Source organism: Podarcis pityusensis, assembly GCF_964106645.2.
Source record: "Podarcis pityusensis genome assembly, chromosome: 4".
Classification (NCBI taxonomy): Eukaryota; Metazoa; Chordata; class Lepidosauria; order Squamata; family Lacertidae; genus Podarcis; species Podarcis pityusensis.
This window is the reverse complement of record NC_138027.1, coordinates 79332830-79350397: the sequence shown is the minus strand read 5'-3', so window position 1 is coordinate 79350397 and position 17568 is coordinate 79332830. Positions and strand designations below refer to the sequence as shown.

Sequence of the window (17568 nt, the reverse complement as noted above, 5' to 3'; positions counted from 1 at the left end):
AATCCCTTCTCAGATTTGCTTCCGGGTTGGGACTTCCGGGTTGGCGCCATCGCCGAATGGCGGACTCCCTCCGAGCTCCGGAGGGAGTCTGCTTGGCAGGGGCTGGGTCCTACCGCGCCGGCGACGCGGGGACCCTTAAAAACCACGGGCACGGAGTCCGTGGACATGGGTGACTCGGCTTGCACCATTAGCGCCCTCCCGACTCGTGAAGGAGCCTTTTTAAAGGCTTCGGATCGGGTGCCGGGGAGCGGCGTGGTGCTTTGAGTCTTCTGCTTTCCCTGCCGAGCGCAGCCGCATGCCATTCGACGGAGAGCGCTGACTTCTTCCATTGAAAATTTGGACTATTAACAACAACCCGTGAGTAATTGGGAAACCGGGTTCAAAATTTCGGATTTGGCACGAGCGGGGGCGATTTAAAAAGGAAGTCAATCCCCCCCCCTACTGTAAGCATTCCAAAACAAGGACTGGGTAACCAAGGTCCAAAGGGAAGTATACTTCTGATAAAAATCATTAATTTCACGATGGGAAATTATAAGAACTGTGCTGGAGGAGAAGAGTGGAGGGTGAGAAGAAAAATGCAACCCCCCCCTGGGAACCGGGGCGATTCGCGGAGCCTGGTGAAGAGAGACGGAGACTTTGACAGCTGTCAAAGTAGCTGTCAAAGCTGGAGAATATAAAGAGGACTTTGTTTATGAGGACTTTGCTGGTTAATTTTGTTACAATTTGCTATAATATGGATATAAACTGTTGGAAAATAAGCAACAATTTGATTTTTGGATTAGAGGATACAAAGTTATTACAATTCCCCTAGAGGGGTTTCGGGACATTACAAGAACGGTCGTAAGTGGAAAAATACTCTGGGATTCGCACAGGACTTGTTATCTTCTGGGAAAGCTGCAAAACTGAAATAGTATTTTGTCTACAGAGGTATTTACATTAAAGGAGACAATAGAATTTTCTATTGAAGAAAGGAAGGGACTGGACGTAAGTTTTTGTTCCTGAATAACAAACCTCTGTAGAGATACCAGATTTCTGAATTAGAAAGTTTTAGCAGCTGAACAGGACAAGAAACCTGAGAAAGTGAGGAATAAGAAGAACAAAGGACTGATTACGACACGGAAAGAACAACGGGAGGAGTGGTAAAGATCAAGGAAATTAAAGGCCTTTGTTAGATTGGACACTTGAAGTTAAATATTATTAAAATTAATAAATTAAAAGAAAACCGGCAAGATGGAATCGGGGAGAAATCTGGTCATGAATTGAGACTTCCAAGCTGATAATGTATAGACTGATGGACATGGGGAATTCAAACCGGGGAAGGGGGGGGGGAGATTTGGAATCCAAAGGCTGTGTAACCATCTTTTGAATTTTTCTATATCTCTTATTTTTTATTTCTTTATATAACTTACGCATGTCATTTTATTTTGATTGGACGTGTTTAAAAAAAGGGAATTCGTGGAAGGAACTGGGGTGGATCTTGGGGAAAATCTTTTTTCTTTTCTTGTTAATGATGTGGGACGGTGGTAAGATTTGTACAATTCAATTTGGATAGTGGGTTAAACAAATTAAGCTTCAAATTGGGAGTGAGAGCTTGTAGAACCAAATTAAGGAAAGGGGAATACAGTCGGGGGGGGGGAGGGGGGGAGTCCCAGAAAGTAGGCAATGAAAGTAAGGTTTTTAAATATCTTTTTTTCTTTTTCTTTTTTCTTTGTATTTTTATATTTTTGGAAACTTTAATAAATATGATTAAAAAAAAAAAATGAAGATGGAAAGTGTGACACTGGCCAATCCCTTCTCAGATTTGCTCTCTGGCAACACTAATTGCTTTCCAGGACTATAGGACAGTAAGGAAACAGAGAGATGAATCAAAAGCTATTCCTTTCTCAGATTTTGTACACAAACAGATTTGCTTGCTAAGTTACTTACCAGCTTCCTGCAATGTCTTTTCGATTAGGCCAGCTAGCTCAGGCTTAAGCGTGTGACCACTGAGCCTAACCGTCTTGCATTTGTGAAGATCTGACGTTTCTGCAATCCGGTGGGACCCTGGCGATAGTTTTGTTGCAAAAGGCACACCTTGCAAACGCTTCCTGTGTGCTATGCTTGCAGCCTTTGACATCTTTTGGTTCTTCATGTTAGCTGAACATGGAGAAATGATGTAGGACTCTCTGTTGATACATTTCTTAAATGTGTTGCCTTGAAAACATGTGACTTTTGTTCACACAGGGTTGTCGTGAAGCTTCTATGACATCACAAATGGTAGACTGAAGCCATTGCCTCATCCACCAAGGCTGCTTCGCGGATTGAAAGATCACCTTACACATTCTTCTATGTTTGTTTGGTAAGTACCCATACCAAGATTGTTCCTTTGGCCACCAAGCGCTGGGGAAAGCTCTTTTAACTGTATGTGTCAGCTATGGCTCTAATTGGAATGAATTGTGTGCCATGGTGGTACCATGGTTCTCCATATGTTGTTGGATCCCAACTCTCACCTGCTTCAGCAAGTACTGTCAATGATTGGCAGTAATGAAAGCTGCAGTTTAGCAACATCTGGAAGACCACACTCTCCCCACCTGGCGCCATCTTTGGCTATCCAGCTATCATCACTGATGATTTATTTTAATTTTATTTTTTTACAAAGTAACCTACACGGTCCTACTCCCACAGCTTTATAAAATCATTGCATGATCTTTAAGGATGCAAAAGCTGGTGTGAAAAGAGGATATTCCTGAAACTGAGCAATATTAAGGGAAAGAACGTTTGAACTGAAAGGGTGGGAAGCAAAAAAGGATGCAGGTTTTCCATGTGAGGACAGGCAGAAAGGCAGGATCCAAGAGGATGCATCTGACACCAACCCCTTTAGACTGCTAGATTTGCCCAAAGCAACAGCTCCTGACCAGGCTAGCTGCTCCCTGGCCTGGGGCCACCCATTCACACCTCCATCTCTGGTTTCCTCTTCACCCTCCAACATGGCTGCAACTTTGAGAGCCCAGTTTGTCAAACACACTGTAGTTCGCAGTGCCACCTGTCTGTGGCTGAGAAAACGACAGCATTATTTCTTTAAATCTATTTTTATATTGCCAAAATTTAATATAGGTGCTTTTGTTTAGATACTGAAGGGTGTGGGAGAGATTATTAGGTAATAAAAGATACTTACTCGAGGTAAGAAGAAAACACCATATTTAATATTTTCCTTTTTGTATCCAATATCACAGAAACAACGTCCCAGAACCAAAGTAGCCTCAAGTAAAAAATAAAGTAAAAATGTGCCTTCTAATCTCAGTATGCCAATTCAAACTGGCTCTCGCTGTTGCCCAAAACAGTGCAAGTCCAACCCTAGTTGCTTGCAAGGAAGTCCCACTGAATTCAATGGTGCTTAACTCCTAGATTAAAGAATCATAGAATCATAGAATCATAGAATCATAGAGTTGGAAGAGACCACAAGGGCCATCGAGTCCAACCCCCTGCCAAGCAGGAAACACCATCAGAGCACTCCTGACATATAGTTGTCAAGCCTCTGCTTAAAGACCTCCAAAGAAGGAGACTCCACCACACTCCTTGGCAGCAAATTCCACTGTCGAACAGCTCTTACTGTCAGGAAGTTCTTCCTAATGTTTAGGTGGAATCTTCTTTCTCGAAGATCTTTCTTGAAGCCCTTCCAACTACAAATAACTTTTTTTGCTGCTGTACCTTAGAAAAATGCAATAAGCATTAGCCTTTCCTTTCCAAAAAAGGCCTGGCACTATTTAGCGTATAACATATGCACACATACACTTTTCAGAAATAAAACACTTCTTTTAATTGGCAAATAGAACACACATTGCAGGTCATTAGTATTTAATTAAAAGACTATTAAGTTACAAATACACTTAAAAAAAAACAAAAAACCAAGACTGGCATTCAAATGGCAGTTCACGGCACATAGTACAGTTCTTTGTCCAGCCTTCCTGTTGGCAACCGATAAGATATCAGTTCTCATAGGCTTCTAATATACTCAAATGCTAAGAAGAATAAAATCTGTAACCACTAAAAAACAGAGGTTGTGTAAAAGTTCTCATTCCTTATTTTCATGGGATTTGAGCATTGTGGGGCTGGCTTGCCGACATTTGTTTTCTATATTTCTTTTCTGCTTCAAGTGCCTGGCGAACATTACAGACTTACTATTATGCAGAAGTATGGAATCTTCTCATCAAGCTGAAAGCTCATTAATTATGGTCCAAAAATACGCCCACACCCCATAACTTCTGTTACATTACTTAGACTTTCATCAAAGCCCAGCATGCATTGAACCAGACTTTTAAGGAGGCTATGACATATAGCTAAACAGCAATATACTGTGTGTGCATATATCTATAGATAGATACACACTCACACAGACACACAGGGTTGGATCAACACTGTTCATTATACTTAGGTCCACTGAAATCCATGGGACTTCAGATAATCAAGATTATTTTTTCACACTGATTTCAGTGAGACCTAAGTATGACTTCGTCTGAATCCCAGTCACTACATACATACATACATACATCACACACACATGCACACAAGTCATCTTCACTCCTCCTCTTTGACAACATTTACTTGTTTTTTATGAGGTTCATAACTCAGTCCACTTCATCTACATGCATATTAACAAGATACACCTTTGTATCAATGCAATTTAAAACAAAACAAAAAATGAAACACATCTCTATTATTGAAACACTTTTGTAAAAAGTACAACTCTCGTCCCAAACAATCGAGTAGTGCTAGGAGAACATGAACTTCAGTTTCAAACATAATTCCGTCCAAAATAAAAAAGCCTTTACAACTTTTTTGTTGTGGACTCTGTATGCCCTTCCCCCCAACACTCTTCTCCTGCAGAGTTAAGGCAGCACTATTTCCTAATTATAACAAGCTACTCTTAAGTTACAGCTCTGTTCATCTTCAGCCTGCTTTAAAAGGAATGTTTTCCTACGTGGATAATACTTCTTTGTAGGTTGTGCAAACCATGTGGTAGAGAAAATCAGAATGCAGGAGGCTACTTCCGTCGCATCCATTTCCCCGTCTGAAATGCATTGGTATTTAGTTTGCAGCAATCAAATCTCTCTGGTAAAGTTATTATGAGAGAATACAGCAATTCCTAGCTTTTTTTTTTCTTTCGAAATTTCCCTGAGGAAGAACCTGCTGAGGTTCAAAAACAATTTAGGGCTACCGTGCTACACAGCAAGACCATTTTCAACTATTGATTTTAACTCTGCTTTCTTCAGCATGTGCGCAGTTCAAACAGGACACGCGTTCTTATCGCACATGACAAACTGCTCACGGCACACTTTTTTTTCTACATGGAAATACTTTTGATATAGAAAAATTGCTGCATTGGAAATGGCCCTTAGGAACATGGAAACAAATAAGAGGCAGTAATTCAGAAATGCAAACCAAACTTTCTCGGACCAGTCTTCCATGTATTCTTGTACTATTTACACTTTGAATTAATTTCCATTATTCTTAATGGCACCACTATATAGCAAAAATAGAAATCGACAGAATGCCTTGGTGGAAACGATTTTGTATCTCAAAAATATCGAAGAGTACCATTTAAATATTAGAATTTTACCTTAAAAAGCCAGCTCTTAACCAAATATTACACGGCTGATGTGAAGACCAAAATACCCTGCTTTTCAACCTGCTTGTGGGGAGACCGCACTAAAAACCAAAAAAGAGCTAATCTCCGCTTAAGTTTTAAACATAGCCATAAAAAAGCAAGTGTTGCAAAGCCTTTGCTAATTGCTGTGTGGCATAGAAAAGAAAGTAGTCAGCAACCAAAAAATAAGAAATCTAAAAGAATGCTCTCAACCATGTACAGGACTGTGGAAGTTGTCAATATGAAATCCACACACCTTGATCATTGAACTGATCACTAGATTCCAAGAAACCAGAGCAACATTTTTTTAAAAAAAAGAAAAAACAGCTCAAACACAACACATACAATGAAAATTGCCTAGAAGGCAGAGTTCCTTCATCTGTTAGTTATCAGATGAATAAAGTGCATAGCAACTATTGTAACAGTTCTTGGAGAGAGACAGAGAGAGAGAAAACACTTAGCAAGCCTCAGCGAGCTCGATGTTTAGGTAGGTACATCCCGCTACTGGTTGGCTTCTCTTTGTTCATTTCATTCTTTTCCTTTCTCTCATTTCGACCCGTCAACAGCACCGCCTTGTAAATTCCTTCAGACTTCAAATGGAATGCGCTGAGATTTCTGACTGCTGCCTGATGTAGCTCTGGAAGCTCTTGTCACCGATGGGGTGTTCCCTAGAGAAGGAGGAGAAAAGTGACAAAGGAGAAAACAGGGAGGTTTTGCTTCTGAAGCTGCAGGTCTGAAGAAGGCAGACCTGAAGCAAAACAACAAACCCCCAAAAAGGAGAAGGGTTTCTACCTTTCACCCTGTAGGTCATGATACTTTGGCCTTCCAAATGTCGCTGAACAACAGCTCCCATTGGCCACAGCAAGCATGGCCAATGGTCAGGGATGATGGGAGTTGTAGTCCAGCAACATCGGGAGGACCAGTGGGTTCCTCACACGCGCTTTAGGAAAGAGATCTGGCCTGAGTGATAGCATCATGGGAACTCGTGAAAATGAACAAGAGACATCTTTGGTTTCCAAAATTACAGGCTGCAGTTCATTTTAGATGGTCGAGGGTCAGGGGGCTTGGGAAGCAACCAGATAATACTGCAGGTGGCATTTTGGCAGGACCAGGGAGCAAGGTGAGAACTGCAGGATACCCTGAGCCTGTGAATAATTTTACAGGAGGGTGCTCTACTGCATAGAAAATATCTGCAGGCAGGAAGTTGAGGACTTTTATATTTTGAGTAGGAAAGGGCAGTGGTGGATTGTGGGGCTGAATTGCCTAGCTTGGCACAGGAACATAGAAAGCTGCCTTGTACAAAGTCAAATCACTGCTCCATCTAGCTCTACACGGAGTGTTTAGCAACTCTTCAGGTTTTCAAGGGTTTTCCAGCCCTCCCTGGAGAAGGAACCTGGAGTCTTCTGCAGGCGAAATATGTGCTGTACCATTTGAACTGCAACTTTCCCCAAACTGAATGACTAGCCAGGTCTGGATGTAGAACACACCAAGCTACATCTCCTCTGAAAAAAGCTTTCTATGCATTATTAAAGATCACACCCACCCAGAGCAACCCACACTTACTGGCTTCCGTATTTTGTCTTCTTGAATTTATCCCTCTTGTACTGGGCATGTTCTTGCTCGAGGGTTTTAACATTATCTACAATCTGCTTTAGTGTCTTGTAGGTCTCCTGAGGGTCATCGATAACAAAGGTTGAATACTCTTCCTGCTCTGGTCCATCGTACACAGATTTACTGCCACAAGCCTCTGTTGAAAAAAGATGAAGAAAAATCCAGCTCTCATGAAGGTCAAACAGCATCACCAAAAAGTGGTAAGACACTCCCCCACCTCACCCCAAAGCAAACTTAAAAAGAGCTCTGTGAGTTCAGCCCAAGGGCCCAGCAGGTCTTGGAACCTCGGTCAGTAGAGCATGAGACTCTTAATTTCAGGGTTGTGCAAAAGATTCCTGCATTGCAGGGGGTTGGAGTAGATGACCCTTGTGAGCCCTTCCAACTCTGCAGTTATATATGATATGTCTACAGTGGGCAATCTGGGAGCTCGCAAATGGGGAATGAAGACAATAGCCTCCCACAATGTGTCCCCAGCACCTCATGTTTAAAGAGACACTTCTTCTGAACGCCGAGGTTCCTTTTAGCTATCATGGTTTTCACAGCCATTGAAAGTCATATTTTCCATTAGTTTGCCTAATCCATGCAAACTAATAGCTACAACTACAAATGTGAATATCTGGAATAGGGAATAATTGCAGCCAATCTTACATTTAAGATGGATTCAGGTGAAGAACTACCTTTGGGTTGAACACATTCTGGCAAAAGTCAGCAAACATACTGCTGAAATATTGTGTGTGTGTGTGTGTGTGTGTGTGTGTAAACCCAAATTATACTCAAAGCAGTCTTGGGCGCTGTCAACTTTTGCATGCGTGCGTGGGGAATGAAGTGCTTCATCCTGCTATCTATGGCATTGGGATGCCTTTGCTTTTTGCCTTGCTCTTCACACTTATTTATGTTGGGCCAAAGTAAGGAATGAGTCCTCCTCCTATCACAGGCCTGTTCTGAACACTTCCCTCCCATGCCTGCTGTTTGCATCAAGATCCAATGGGAGCTTTGCTGTCAGGGTAAAGGGCAGCCACAGTAGAGGAACAATTTGGATTGGGACTATGGTGGGGCAAATGGCTAACACACAGACACCCAGGACGCTATAGTCCCATTCCTGAACCAGGGTCCCCCATGGCTGCTATTTAGTAAAGGGGGGGGGGGAATCATGCAAAGGCCAGTCATATGATTAACTTGGTCCTAAGGAGCACACAAGTGCCTGAAGCAACAGTGGTTCTTCACTGGCAAAGTGCTTTTTTGTATTCAAAGCAGGGAGCTAAGGGCAAATGGATGGCCAGCTCAGAGATGGAAAGAGAGGTCACAGGTTTGCAATTACATGGGGTCGGAGGAAGTTTAAATATATCTGGCACTATTGGCTTACATCCTACAAAGTTATATTTATATTTTAGCTTAAGATATCCTGCCTCTGTCCCTGTGCTGAAGCAGAACCTGAAGTTTGGCTAAACTGCTGTTCAAAAATAGCTTTCTAGAATGCCAAAAAACGCAGTGGTCATGTGATTCTTCTACCCTCCTTTTACATTCATTGAATACTCCGTCTGTTTGACACTCAGATTTCATTGATTAATGTGCAAAAAGAAGTCTATTGAGACCTAAAAGAATTAAGGAAAAATACAGGCATACTAGCAGATAAGAGAAGTGCGTACTACAAAAATCTATTAGCTGCTTCTTTTCTTTATTTTTTATGTTATTAAAATGCAGAACCAAGCATACAACAAAATAATCACAGAAAACAGGTGTGAAATATTAAAGTAGACACCAAAAGGTATCATTTGCTATTCTGAACAAACTACCTGGAGTGTATAGCTTAACAGTCGTAGGATTTTGTAAATAAATAACATTCTTTAAAATATAATTTTAATTTAAAATGACATGTACAGACAAAGGAATGATTCATTTGTATACCCACCTTGCATTTTCTCCAGTTTAACCATATACAAATTGAAAAGGGAATAGATGCGTTCAGTTTCTCTGTCTCCATCTATGTCTAATTGGATATTTGCTGGGAGGCCCCTGCAGAATAATTTAGAATAACACTTTAAGAATCATATGTTAAGAAACTGAGGGTTTCTACTTTTCCATTATGGTTTAAAAGGGCACCTGATTAACAGAACAGCAAAATTTCAAAATGGTACAATATGAGATAACAGAAGTATAATCAATTTTAAAGAGAAGGGGGGATATCTAATGTTAATCGTTTGCGGGGCAGACCTACCAAAATCAATGGCTTATTTCAGTGGGTCTACTCTTGAGTACGGCTAATGTTGGATATTAAAGTTAAAAGTTATAATTCAGTTGGAGAGGCATTCCAAAACTGAACCATAATAGTGTGGGGTACTCCTATTGCCAGAATCTTATTAAAATAACATATCATTTGCAACCAGCCAGAAGATGGCTTAATGTCTAGAAATATTTTCATGTCTTTTTAGCTCAGCTTGTGAATCATTAATAATGAGAGCTTAATTAACAGATGGATTAATTGGTTAAATCTGCATAAATGTAAATATGAATAATCTAGCTTTGCAAGACCCAATGATCAGCTAATTGTTGGCGCTTTGCCTGCAGGTTTTTTGTTTTGACTACATGGGTTTGATGTCAGGTGGCTGACAAATCCATTCCAGCACCCTTGCACTAAACCATGGTTTAGCATTCCATCCCATTGCGGCTACTTGTCTTGTACTAAAAACCCAGCAGCACATTTTCATTCTTATTCCTATATCGCTTAGCTACAGAGATTTGTAAGCGGTGTAAACAGGGCTGAGAAAACAAGTGATTGCACTGGACGCTGACATAGATTCAGCTTCCTACCACTTAGAATCAGCTCTCTCACTCTTTCAGACGTCTGCAGGATACACATTTCATCACCAAGTTGCTTCAAAGCCAAATTTAGAACAGGAAATATATCCTAGAAAGTCCTTACCCAGTGCAGGGAGTACAGCCAGGGGTATTATCTGCTGTCGCTTTGCAGCAAAGCCAGTGCCCATTAAGGTATGCAGAGGGGTGGTAGACAGCGAGGCGTTTCTTGTTACACTGGCTAACTTTGGTGAGGATATCAATCCAGTCCTTGGCTTCAACACAATTATTTGCCTGGATATACAGAACTCTTTCGGGCTGAATTACTTGGAACATCTGAAAGGCAGTCAGAAGAACAACCAATGACCGACAAGAAAGTCCACTTAAATTCTTATCTTTTACAGAAAGAAACCTGAAAGGGGGACCCTATTTTAGTCAGTATGGGGTAAAAGAGTTAAGAATGTAAGCCAAGGAAATCCTTGCCCAGAGATGAAGCGCAATAGGTGACTTTAGGCCCATCAACCTAACCTACCACACAGGTTAGAAGAACAAGCCAATATGGCTTACAGAAAGTCACAGTTCAGTTTGCCCAGTTTCTTCTCATTTAATTACAAGCAGTTTAGGATTTAAAATGCTTGTTTATTTAAACAAATCCCACCTTTGTACCATAGAAAACAAATTGGCTACACGGTTTTAAAAACAAAACACATGAAACCCAACGTTGAAAACAATATAATCTAAAAACAGTGGTAGTATAATGTAATTCATAAATCAAGCTTTTGCAGATGAAGCGCTACTATTCTGGTTGCTTAGTGCTCTCTCTCTCTCTCTAGAAATGCAAAAAATATATACCCCAGCCACCCTATAAAAATATACAAAAAATGCACAAATGTAAACATGAAACTCATAATTTATGCTTCCAGATAAAAGAGGCGCTTTTATATTGGTTGTGAATTCACACATAAACTTTCATCTCTGCACTCTTATGAAATAACCAGAGGAATTTGTTGCACTTATACTCTGCACCTCCTCTGACTTGCTCTCCAAGACTAAATGATGGAATTTCACCCCCATATATGTAAGACAGGGCAATTTCAAAAACACCACAATTACATAAAGTTCAGACACCATAAACTTAGTTATTACAGAAGAGATCAACTATAAGCAAGCCAAGGTTTGTAACAATTTCATCCGAATAGGCTGTATTTTGGAATATCGTTGCTAGAGCGGGAGCAGAGCCGTTCTCGCTGTGGTCTTGTGATTCCTGACATGGTTGTGTTTGAAACACCTGTTCTCTACAAGAACTGACATAAGCTGACGTTAATAAAGACATGGTTCTTAAAAACAGAAAAAAGGGGGGGGGGGAGTAGCTTACATTTTTCATTTTGAAGGACTCCTCCTCCAGTTTTTCTACTGCCAGAATGTTTTCAATTGGAATGTTGCACAGTGGGTGGTCACCTGCAGTAGGCAAATGCAGAAAAACAGGATCAGGGAACTGTAGGGTTGGAAGGGACCCCGAGGGTCATCTAGTCCAACCCCCCACAGTGCAGGAATCTCAAGTATCCATGGCAGACGGCCATCCAACCTCTGCTTTAAAAGAAACACTTGGTATGAAAGGGGGGGGCACATTGCCTTGGGCTAAGACTTCTGCAGCATCCTTTCTGTAGTAACAGTACTGCACGTCTGAGGCCAAGCACTGCTACTTGGAGATTCCTGGCTTCCCCCCACGCTTACCAAAACAGCCCAAAACCAAGGGCAAAGGATGGCAGAGGACACACGCCAGCCCTTTGCTAGGAACTGGCACCTGATCATAATGAGCAGAGACCAACTGTAGCACTCTACCTGAACAGCCACCCTCCTCTCCCCCAGATTGTGCTCTTATCCTTAAACACTGATTTTATGACCGCCACAGGAACTAGATAGAAACGCAGCGAGTAAATAAAAGCTCAGCTTTTAAAGGAGAACGCTTAAAAAACACACCCTCAAATGATTTTAAAATGCATTGAAATGAGTCCTTATTCCTTTGTACTGTAGAGAAGAGAGTACGATGTCACAACAGCATATCAGCACTGCATTTTGCATCATTATAAACATTTAAATTGGGACGCGGGTGCGCTGTGGGTTAAACCACAGAGCCTAGGACTTGCCGATCAGAAGGTCGGCAGTTCGAATCCCCACGATGGGGTGAGCTCCCATAGCTCGGTCCCTGCTCCTGCCAACCTAGCAGTTCGAAAGCACGTCAAAGTGCAAGTAGATAAATAGGTACCGCTCTGGCAGGAAGGTAAACGGCGTTTCCGTGTGCTGCTCTGGTTCGCCAGAAGTGGCTTAGTCATGCTGGCCACATGACCTGGAAGTTGTACACCGGCTCCCTCGGCCAATAAAGCAAGATGAGCGCCGCAACCCCAGAGTCGGTCACGACTGGACCTAATGGTCAGGGGTCCCTTTACCTTTACTTAAACATTTAAATTAGCTAAGCGTTAATGAAAATGGCAGCATCTTTAATACCTTTGCTTTTCTGATAGGTAAATTCATGGTTGGTAAGTCGAAACCACCTCTTCTTGAAGTTTTTCATACCAAATCGTTTCCTACCTTGTGCCCTCTTGATCATGAACCTATTGCAAAGGAGAAGGTGACAGAATTATATTTTTATTTATATTTATTGAATTTATATCTATATTCCCTGGTAGTAAGCAAGAGACTGTACCCTCAGAGACAAGGGGACACTGTGACATATGCCACAATGAGGATGCACTGAATGGAATAGGCTTAACCAATAGGTGCTAAGTCCAGTTTTAGGAAGGTTCCAGGCATCACTTAGTAGATCCATTTAGCAAGTCACTCCTCTTACATAACTAAACAACATCATATTGCTTGCAGGGGGTTGCATGTTTGAAAACATCCACGTTTCAAACCAGTACTTTACATTGGTAAAGAAACTTTCCCACATGCAAGTTGCTGGCATGGAAATTTTATGGAAGAAGTGATTGCCCACAGACATTCTGCAGTGGTAGAACTGCATGTACATTGTAGAGTAAAATGTGTTCTTGTTTAAACATTCAAATATCCTCTACCCTGCTTTTCTCTTTGATTCGTTTTGAAAGACAGGCCCAGTCGCTAAAAGTAATGGCTATGTCAGCATACTCTAATACAGAACATGTAGAATTTTGTTAACCTCTATACTAGGCAGAAGGGCATCTCTTGTAAATAAACACCAAGTCACTTATTGCACAGGTAGTTTTTATCTGGTAAGTTAGAAAGCAAGAGTGGCTGTTGAAAGGAAAGAAGAAACCAACCCAACCATTTTGCAGTGCACTCAATGTTGCGAAAGCAAAGAGCATATTTTTGACTACATTCTAACTTCTGAATTAAAAGTAAAAGTACTCTAGCTATGATTAATCAACTTATGAGTGTAAGGGATCATGAAAATACGAATCTAGGATGGTGGGGGATCATACTAGATATTGAATGATTATAATCTCCAACCATTTCGTAACCAGTCTGAAAGGTAATTTAACTTGGGCACATAACGGTTCAAGATAAATCACAGTTTTAAGAAATCACAAAAGCCACTTTGATTGTTCTTGTACAGAAACATAAATAAGAAACTAAGAAGAAGAAGCGGCTTTTAAAAAAAGCAGTGGCAGGAAGAGGAAAGAAATGTCAAAATGTTTCAGGTAAACTCTGTATCATCTACCAGCAAGAAAAAATCCTTATCAAAGCTTCCAGCTCAGGATGGACTAAACTACCAAAACTCAGGTAAAACCCAAACATACGAAAACATTTCCAGACAATCCTTGAGGTAATAAGGAGAGGCAATCTTGACAAGTCCCGCCTACATTGTAGTGTCATGTGGACTTGGTACCCAAATACAGTGGTCCTGAAGACGACAGCAGCAGATTCTGATGGGAAGTAGGAAAGAGGGGCCCTATCACAGCTAAGTCAGGCTGAAGAACCTCAGCAAAGCCCCGCTGCTCCTCTGGCTCATGAGGAGACCTCTCTCCAAAGGCCATATATGATTCCCTTTTGGGCTCGGGGGGGGGGGTCTCCTTGTGAGCTGGAGGTGCAGCAGGGCTTTGCTGAGGCTGGTCAGATCTCCCCCCCCCCACCACTTCTGGGGGCCAATTGAGAGATGCCGGAATGCCGTTCCGGAGCGTTACAACTGAAAAACCGCCCCGATTCTAATGGATTTTTTTGATGAGGCACCTTCCTGTGTGTTCAGAAGGTACTGATACAGCATAGAGAAGAAAAACATCCCCATCTGATTTTTCAGGCACCCTGCATGGATATCCAAATTTCTCCCACCCCAGTTGAATACGCTCTCTTGATAATGCCATTGGCAGGTAGCTGTGGCTAAGTACCAACTGCCTTCACCATCTTACCTGCATGAACTATTATCATCAACTTTCTTTACTGTTAGTTTAAGAGTCCTTAACACAGCAGGCCAAGCAAGGAGAGACAGAAAAAAATCAGACAGAAGCAAAAGAAAGATGTAGAAATTTCACATTTAAGAGTTAGGAGGGGACGATTACGAAAATCATACAAACATATTTTTAAAAAGCAAAAGGAAGGTGAGCACAAATAACTAAAAGACAAAAATTAACTTTTAAGGGGCAAACAAGATGCAGGAACATTATGCAAATTATGTTCAGAAATAGGCAGCTTTCTATCATGTACACTTATTCAGCTTTTAGGTAACTCAGAAAATATTTCTGGTGAAAACAAATTTGCTTGTATTTTCGGTTATTATATCCTCTAAGGTTCTTCCATCCCTAACAATTTGGTAGCATCCCCAATTTTGACAAAATGAAATTTCCCTTTGTTTAATGAATATATACTAGAGACAACACTACCAAAACAAAAAAAAGGAACTATGTTCCAACCCAAGCAGGTGCTGAACTATTTACTAATTGAATTTGCTCCAGGTTTTGTTTTGTTTTTAAAGCCTGATGCATACTCACCCTTCTTTAAGTAGTATCGCCTGTTCTATACTTTTGTGATCTCTTCTTCCAGAGGATGAAATTAAATCTAAGAACTTGGATGAGAAAATATATATATGAAATAAGGATTTCGTACTGATACCGGTTGGCAGAGCTGATAAAAAAAAAAAAAGCACAAATGGAAATGCCTGAATTTCACAAGGTTAATTATTTGACATTTAATGAGAAGAAAAAGAATGTTTAAAAGCTTTATATGCAGGCAAATCAAAGATCCATGTCCAAATTAAATGTGATTAGAGCTTTACACTGAATCGTATTGTAGGCCTTCAGATCGGATATATAACTCAGCCCTTCGGCTCTGCCAACATTTGCAGAAACATATGTGTACACACAGATGTAACTCCCCTCACAGAGACCTCCTTCAGACATTCTCATAGGTCATAGCAAGCTGCCTGGCTAGTCCTTCTACCTCAATATTGTCTGCTCTGGATATCACACCTCCCACAGCTGTTTGGTGGGCTGAGGGGGGTGTGATTGCCAGCATGGGACAGGAGGCGGCGGCGGCTGGGTAACCTAGGTGGAATCTGCAAGGGGTGTTGTGCAGTCTGCATGTTACCCATATGTGATCTAAAGGCTTGCTGCCTGAATGAGTTGCTGATTGATTATGAAAGGGAGATACATACCTTTATATCATGGGTAGGATGCAGGATTTTTGTTGTGCTGACCTTAATTTCTAGGTCACCAACGGTGTCTGTATCTATAAATCGTCTCTGGTTGTCTGCACTCTGCAACCTTCCCAGGTGCCTGCACTTCAAAGTTATCATGAAGTAACTCCTCCCATTTTTATTTTTTTTTAATATTGGAAAGTGAGGGCAGCCAAGGAGGCTGCAGATTGCTGGAGAAATGTTTACTGGAAAGAAAAACACCCATACCACCCTTGGCCACCTCGCAATGGCAAGTGAAACTCAAAACCCCACACTCACCAGCAATCTAAAAAAATTCTACACCCTGAGAAGACATAAAAAGGAAGCTTTCTTCACGCCTGCAGAAAACTTTTCAGAAACTAGAGGGCAGATTTTGGTATGGCACTAATAATTACGCCACAATATGTTTTCCACATAGCTTGCTGTAACCCTTAAGAGGCCTATGGATGGAGGCAAAACCTCAAATCTGTGTCCTAAAGCACAATCATAGACATACTTCTCATGTTTTTCAACCTTTTCCCTTTCAGCATGCTTAATTTTCATTTTTAGCTGATTCTTCAGGATATAGATATGCAACTAATTAAGTATTTATTCAACTGGCTCATGTTATTAAGCCTACAAAATATGCAAGAGTTTGTTGATAATACTTACATTTTTTACTGCATCTGCATATTTCTGCTCATTAAAGTAGTCATAAAATGTAGCCATATATGATTCCTTGAAACTGGCCTGAAATACAAACCACCAGCAGGTTTTTATCTTGAAATATGACAATTTACACAGAAGTTCAAAACATCAAAGTCAGCAAAAGGCTTAAGACTCATTCATTCATGGACATATGTCTTTTTCCCTTGTAGAATAGACTTATTTTATTTTATTTTTTTGCAGAGGTACCGGTACACATGCCAAGCTCACAACTCAAGTCATTTCCTTTTAAATTTTGGATATAATTTGTTTACTCAGATTGGCCATTCATTCTAAACTGGCAATCAGGGCTTCGTAGAAAAGGCAAGCAATTTAATGCCCAAACTCAGGACCAATTCACATGAACTCTCAGTGTGGCATCACCTCCACTCTGAAACTGCTGTGCTGTTTTCAGAGCCTGCTTAGAACATTTTCATTTAGGCAAGCCTATCCCGATATGTAGAATGCTGGTAGGTTTTCCAAACTTGTTTTGCTTCCTGTGGACTTTAATTACCAACAGATTGTTGTTATATACCTGTTTTTAATGGTCTTTTATTGATAATTTGAATGTTTTAATTTTTAGGCTATTTTTGCGAACAGCTTAGAAGTTTTTATTACAATCATGCAATACTATGGCAAAATAAGCAAATTATGCAGGAACCACTTTTTCTGGCCTGGGTTGCCATTTTCTTTTGCCAAATGCGATTTTTTTTTTGCAGCGCTTCACCGCAAATGGGTGTACCAACTCCTTAACATGATGTGTATAGTAGAAACAAACTTCAACGGCAAGAAAAAAAAATGGGTGGCCATGTTGAGCGGTCACATGAAGCAGTTCTCAGAAGTTTTTTTCACCAGCCCAGGGAACTGTTAGATCACAGATCATGCTCCTTGAATACCTGAACACATATCCTAGTGCATTCCCCTCCTTGGTCTAGGAACATTAGAGCTCATATTCATGTGACAACCAACTAAAGAGGGAAGGCTGGCTGATGGGGATACAGGAGGTGGAATTGGCATTCCCTAGAAGTGCCTGGCGCACCGCCCACACATGTGAAGAGAGGAGAGGACATAGGTTTGTATCATTCCCTTTGAGGATTTGTCTCCACAAGGATGCTGCGCCCTCACAGAGAAGGGCTGTGCTCCTATCATCATAATCAATTGAACACACATTTAAAAGGTGGGTGGGAATGCCCAAGAACCCAGAAAAGGGAAGGGG

At 41.0% G+C, this 17568-nt stretch overlaps 2 protein-coding genes and 1 long non-coding RNA gene across 5 annotated transcripts in view; 1 reads left to right on the top strand and 2 right to left on the bottom strand.

Moving 5' to 3' along the window:
- The window catches only part of LOC308475848 (uncharacterized protein), an 18068-nt gene extending 15850 nt beyond the window's left edge, over positions 1-2218 (bottom strand). The window contains exon 1 of one of the 2 annotated variants that reach the window (XM_081003318.1): positions 1927-2218. In XM_081003318.1, the coding sequence (XP_080859444.1) occupies positions 1927-2131 (205 nt within the window). In that variant the 5' untranslated portion in view covers positions 2132-2218. The remainder of the gene's footprint in view (positions 1-1926) is intronic. The other variant, XM_081003317.1, reaches the window with a different exon arrangement.
- Positions 1-17568, top strand: part of LOC308475879 — a 19037-nt gene extending 1469 nt beyond the window's left edge. Inside the window, exons 2-6 of one of the 2 annotated variants that reach the window (XR_013985471.1) lie at positions 2224-2338; positions 7279-7434; positions 12550-12656; positions 12905-13783; positions 17072-17568. This is a non-coding gene — a long non-coding RNA (uncharacterized lncRNA). Of the gene's footprint in view, positions 1-2223; positions 2339-7278; positions 7435-12549; positions 12657-12904; positions 14213-17071 lie in introns of those variants that run through there. The other variant, XR_013985472.1, reaches the window with a different exon arrangement.
- RASA3 (RAS p21 protein activator 3) overlaps positions 3772-17568 on the bottom strand; it is a 127464-nt gene continuing 113667 nt past the window's right edge. The window contains exons 17-24 of the mRNA XM_081003009.1: positions 16320-16397; positions 14986-15059; positions 12533-12639; positions 11403-11485; positions 10155-10363; positions 9144-9247; positions 7187-7370; positions 3772-6291 (exon numbers count right to left, since the gene is read on the bottom strand). Coding sequence (XP_080859135.1) covers positions 6216-6291; positions 7187-7370; positions 9144-9247; positions 10155-10363; positions 11403-11485; positions 12533-12639; positions 14986-15059; positions 16320-16397 — 915 coding nt within the window. The 3' untranslated portion in view covers positions 3772-6215. The remainder of the gene's footprint in view (positions 6292-7186; positions 7371-9143; positions 9248-10154; positions 10364-11402; positions 11486-12532; positions 12640-14985; positions 15060-16319; positions 16398-17568) is intronic.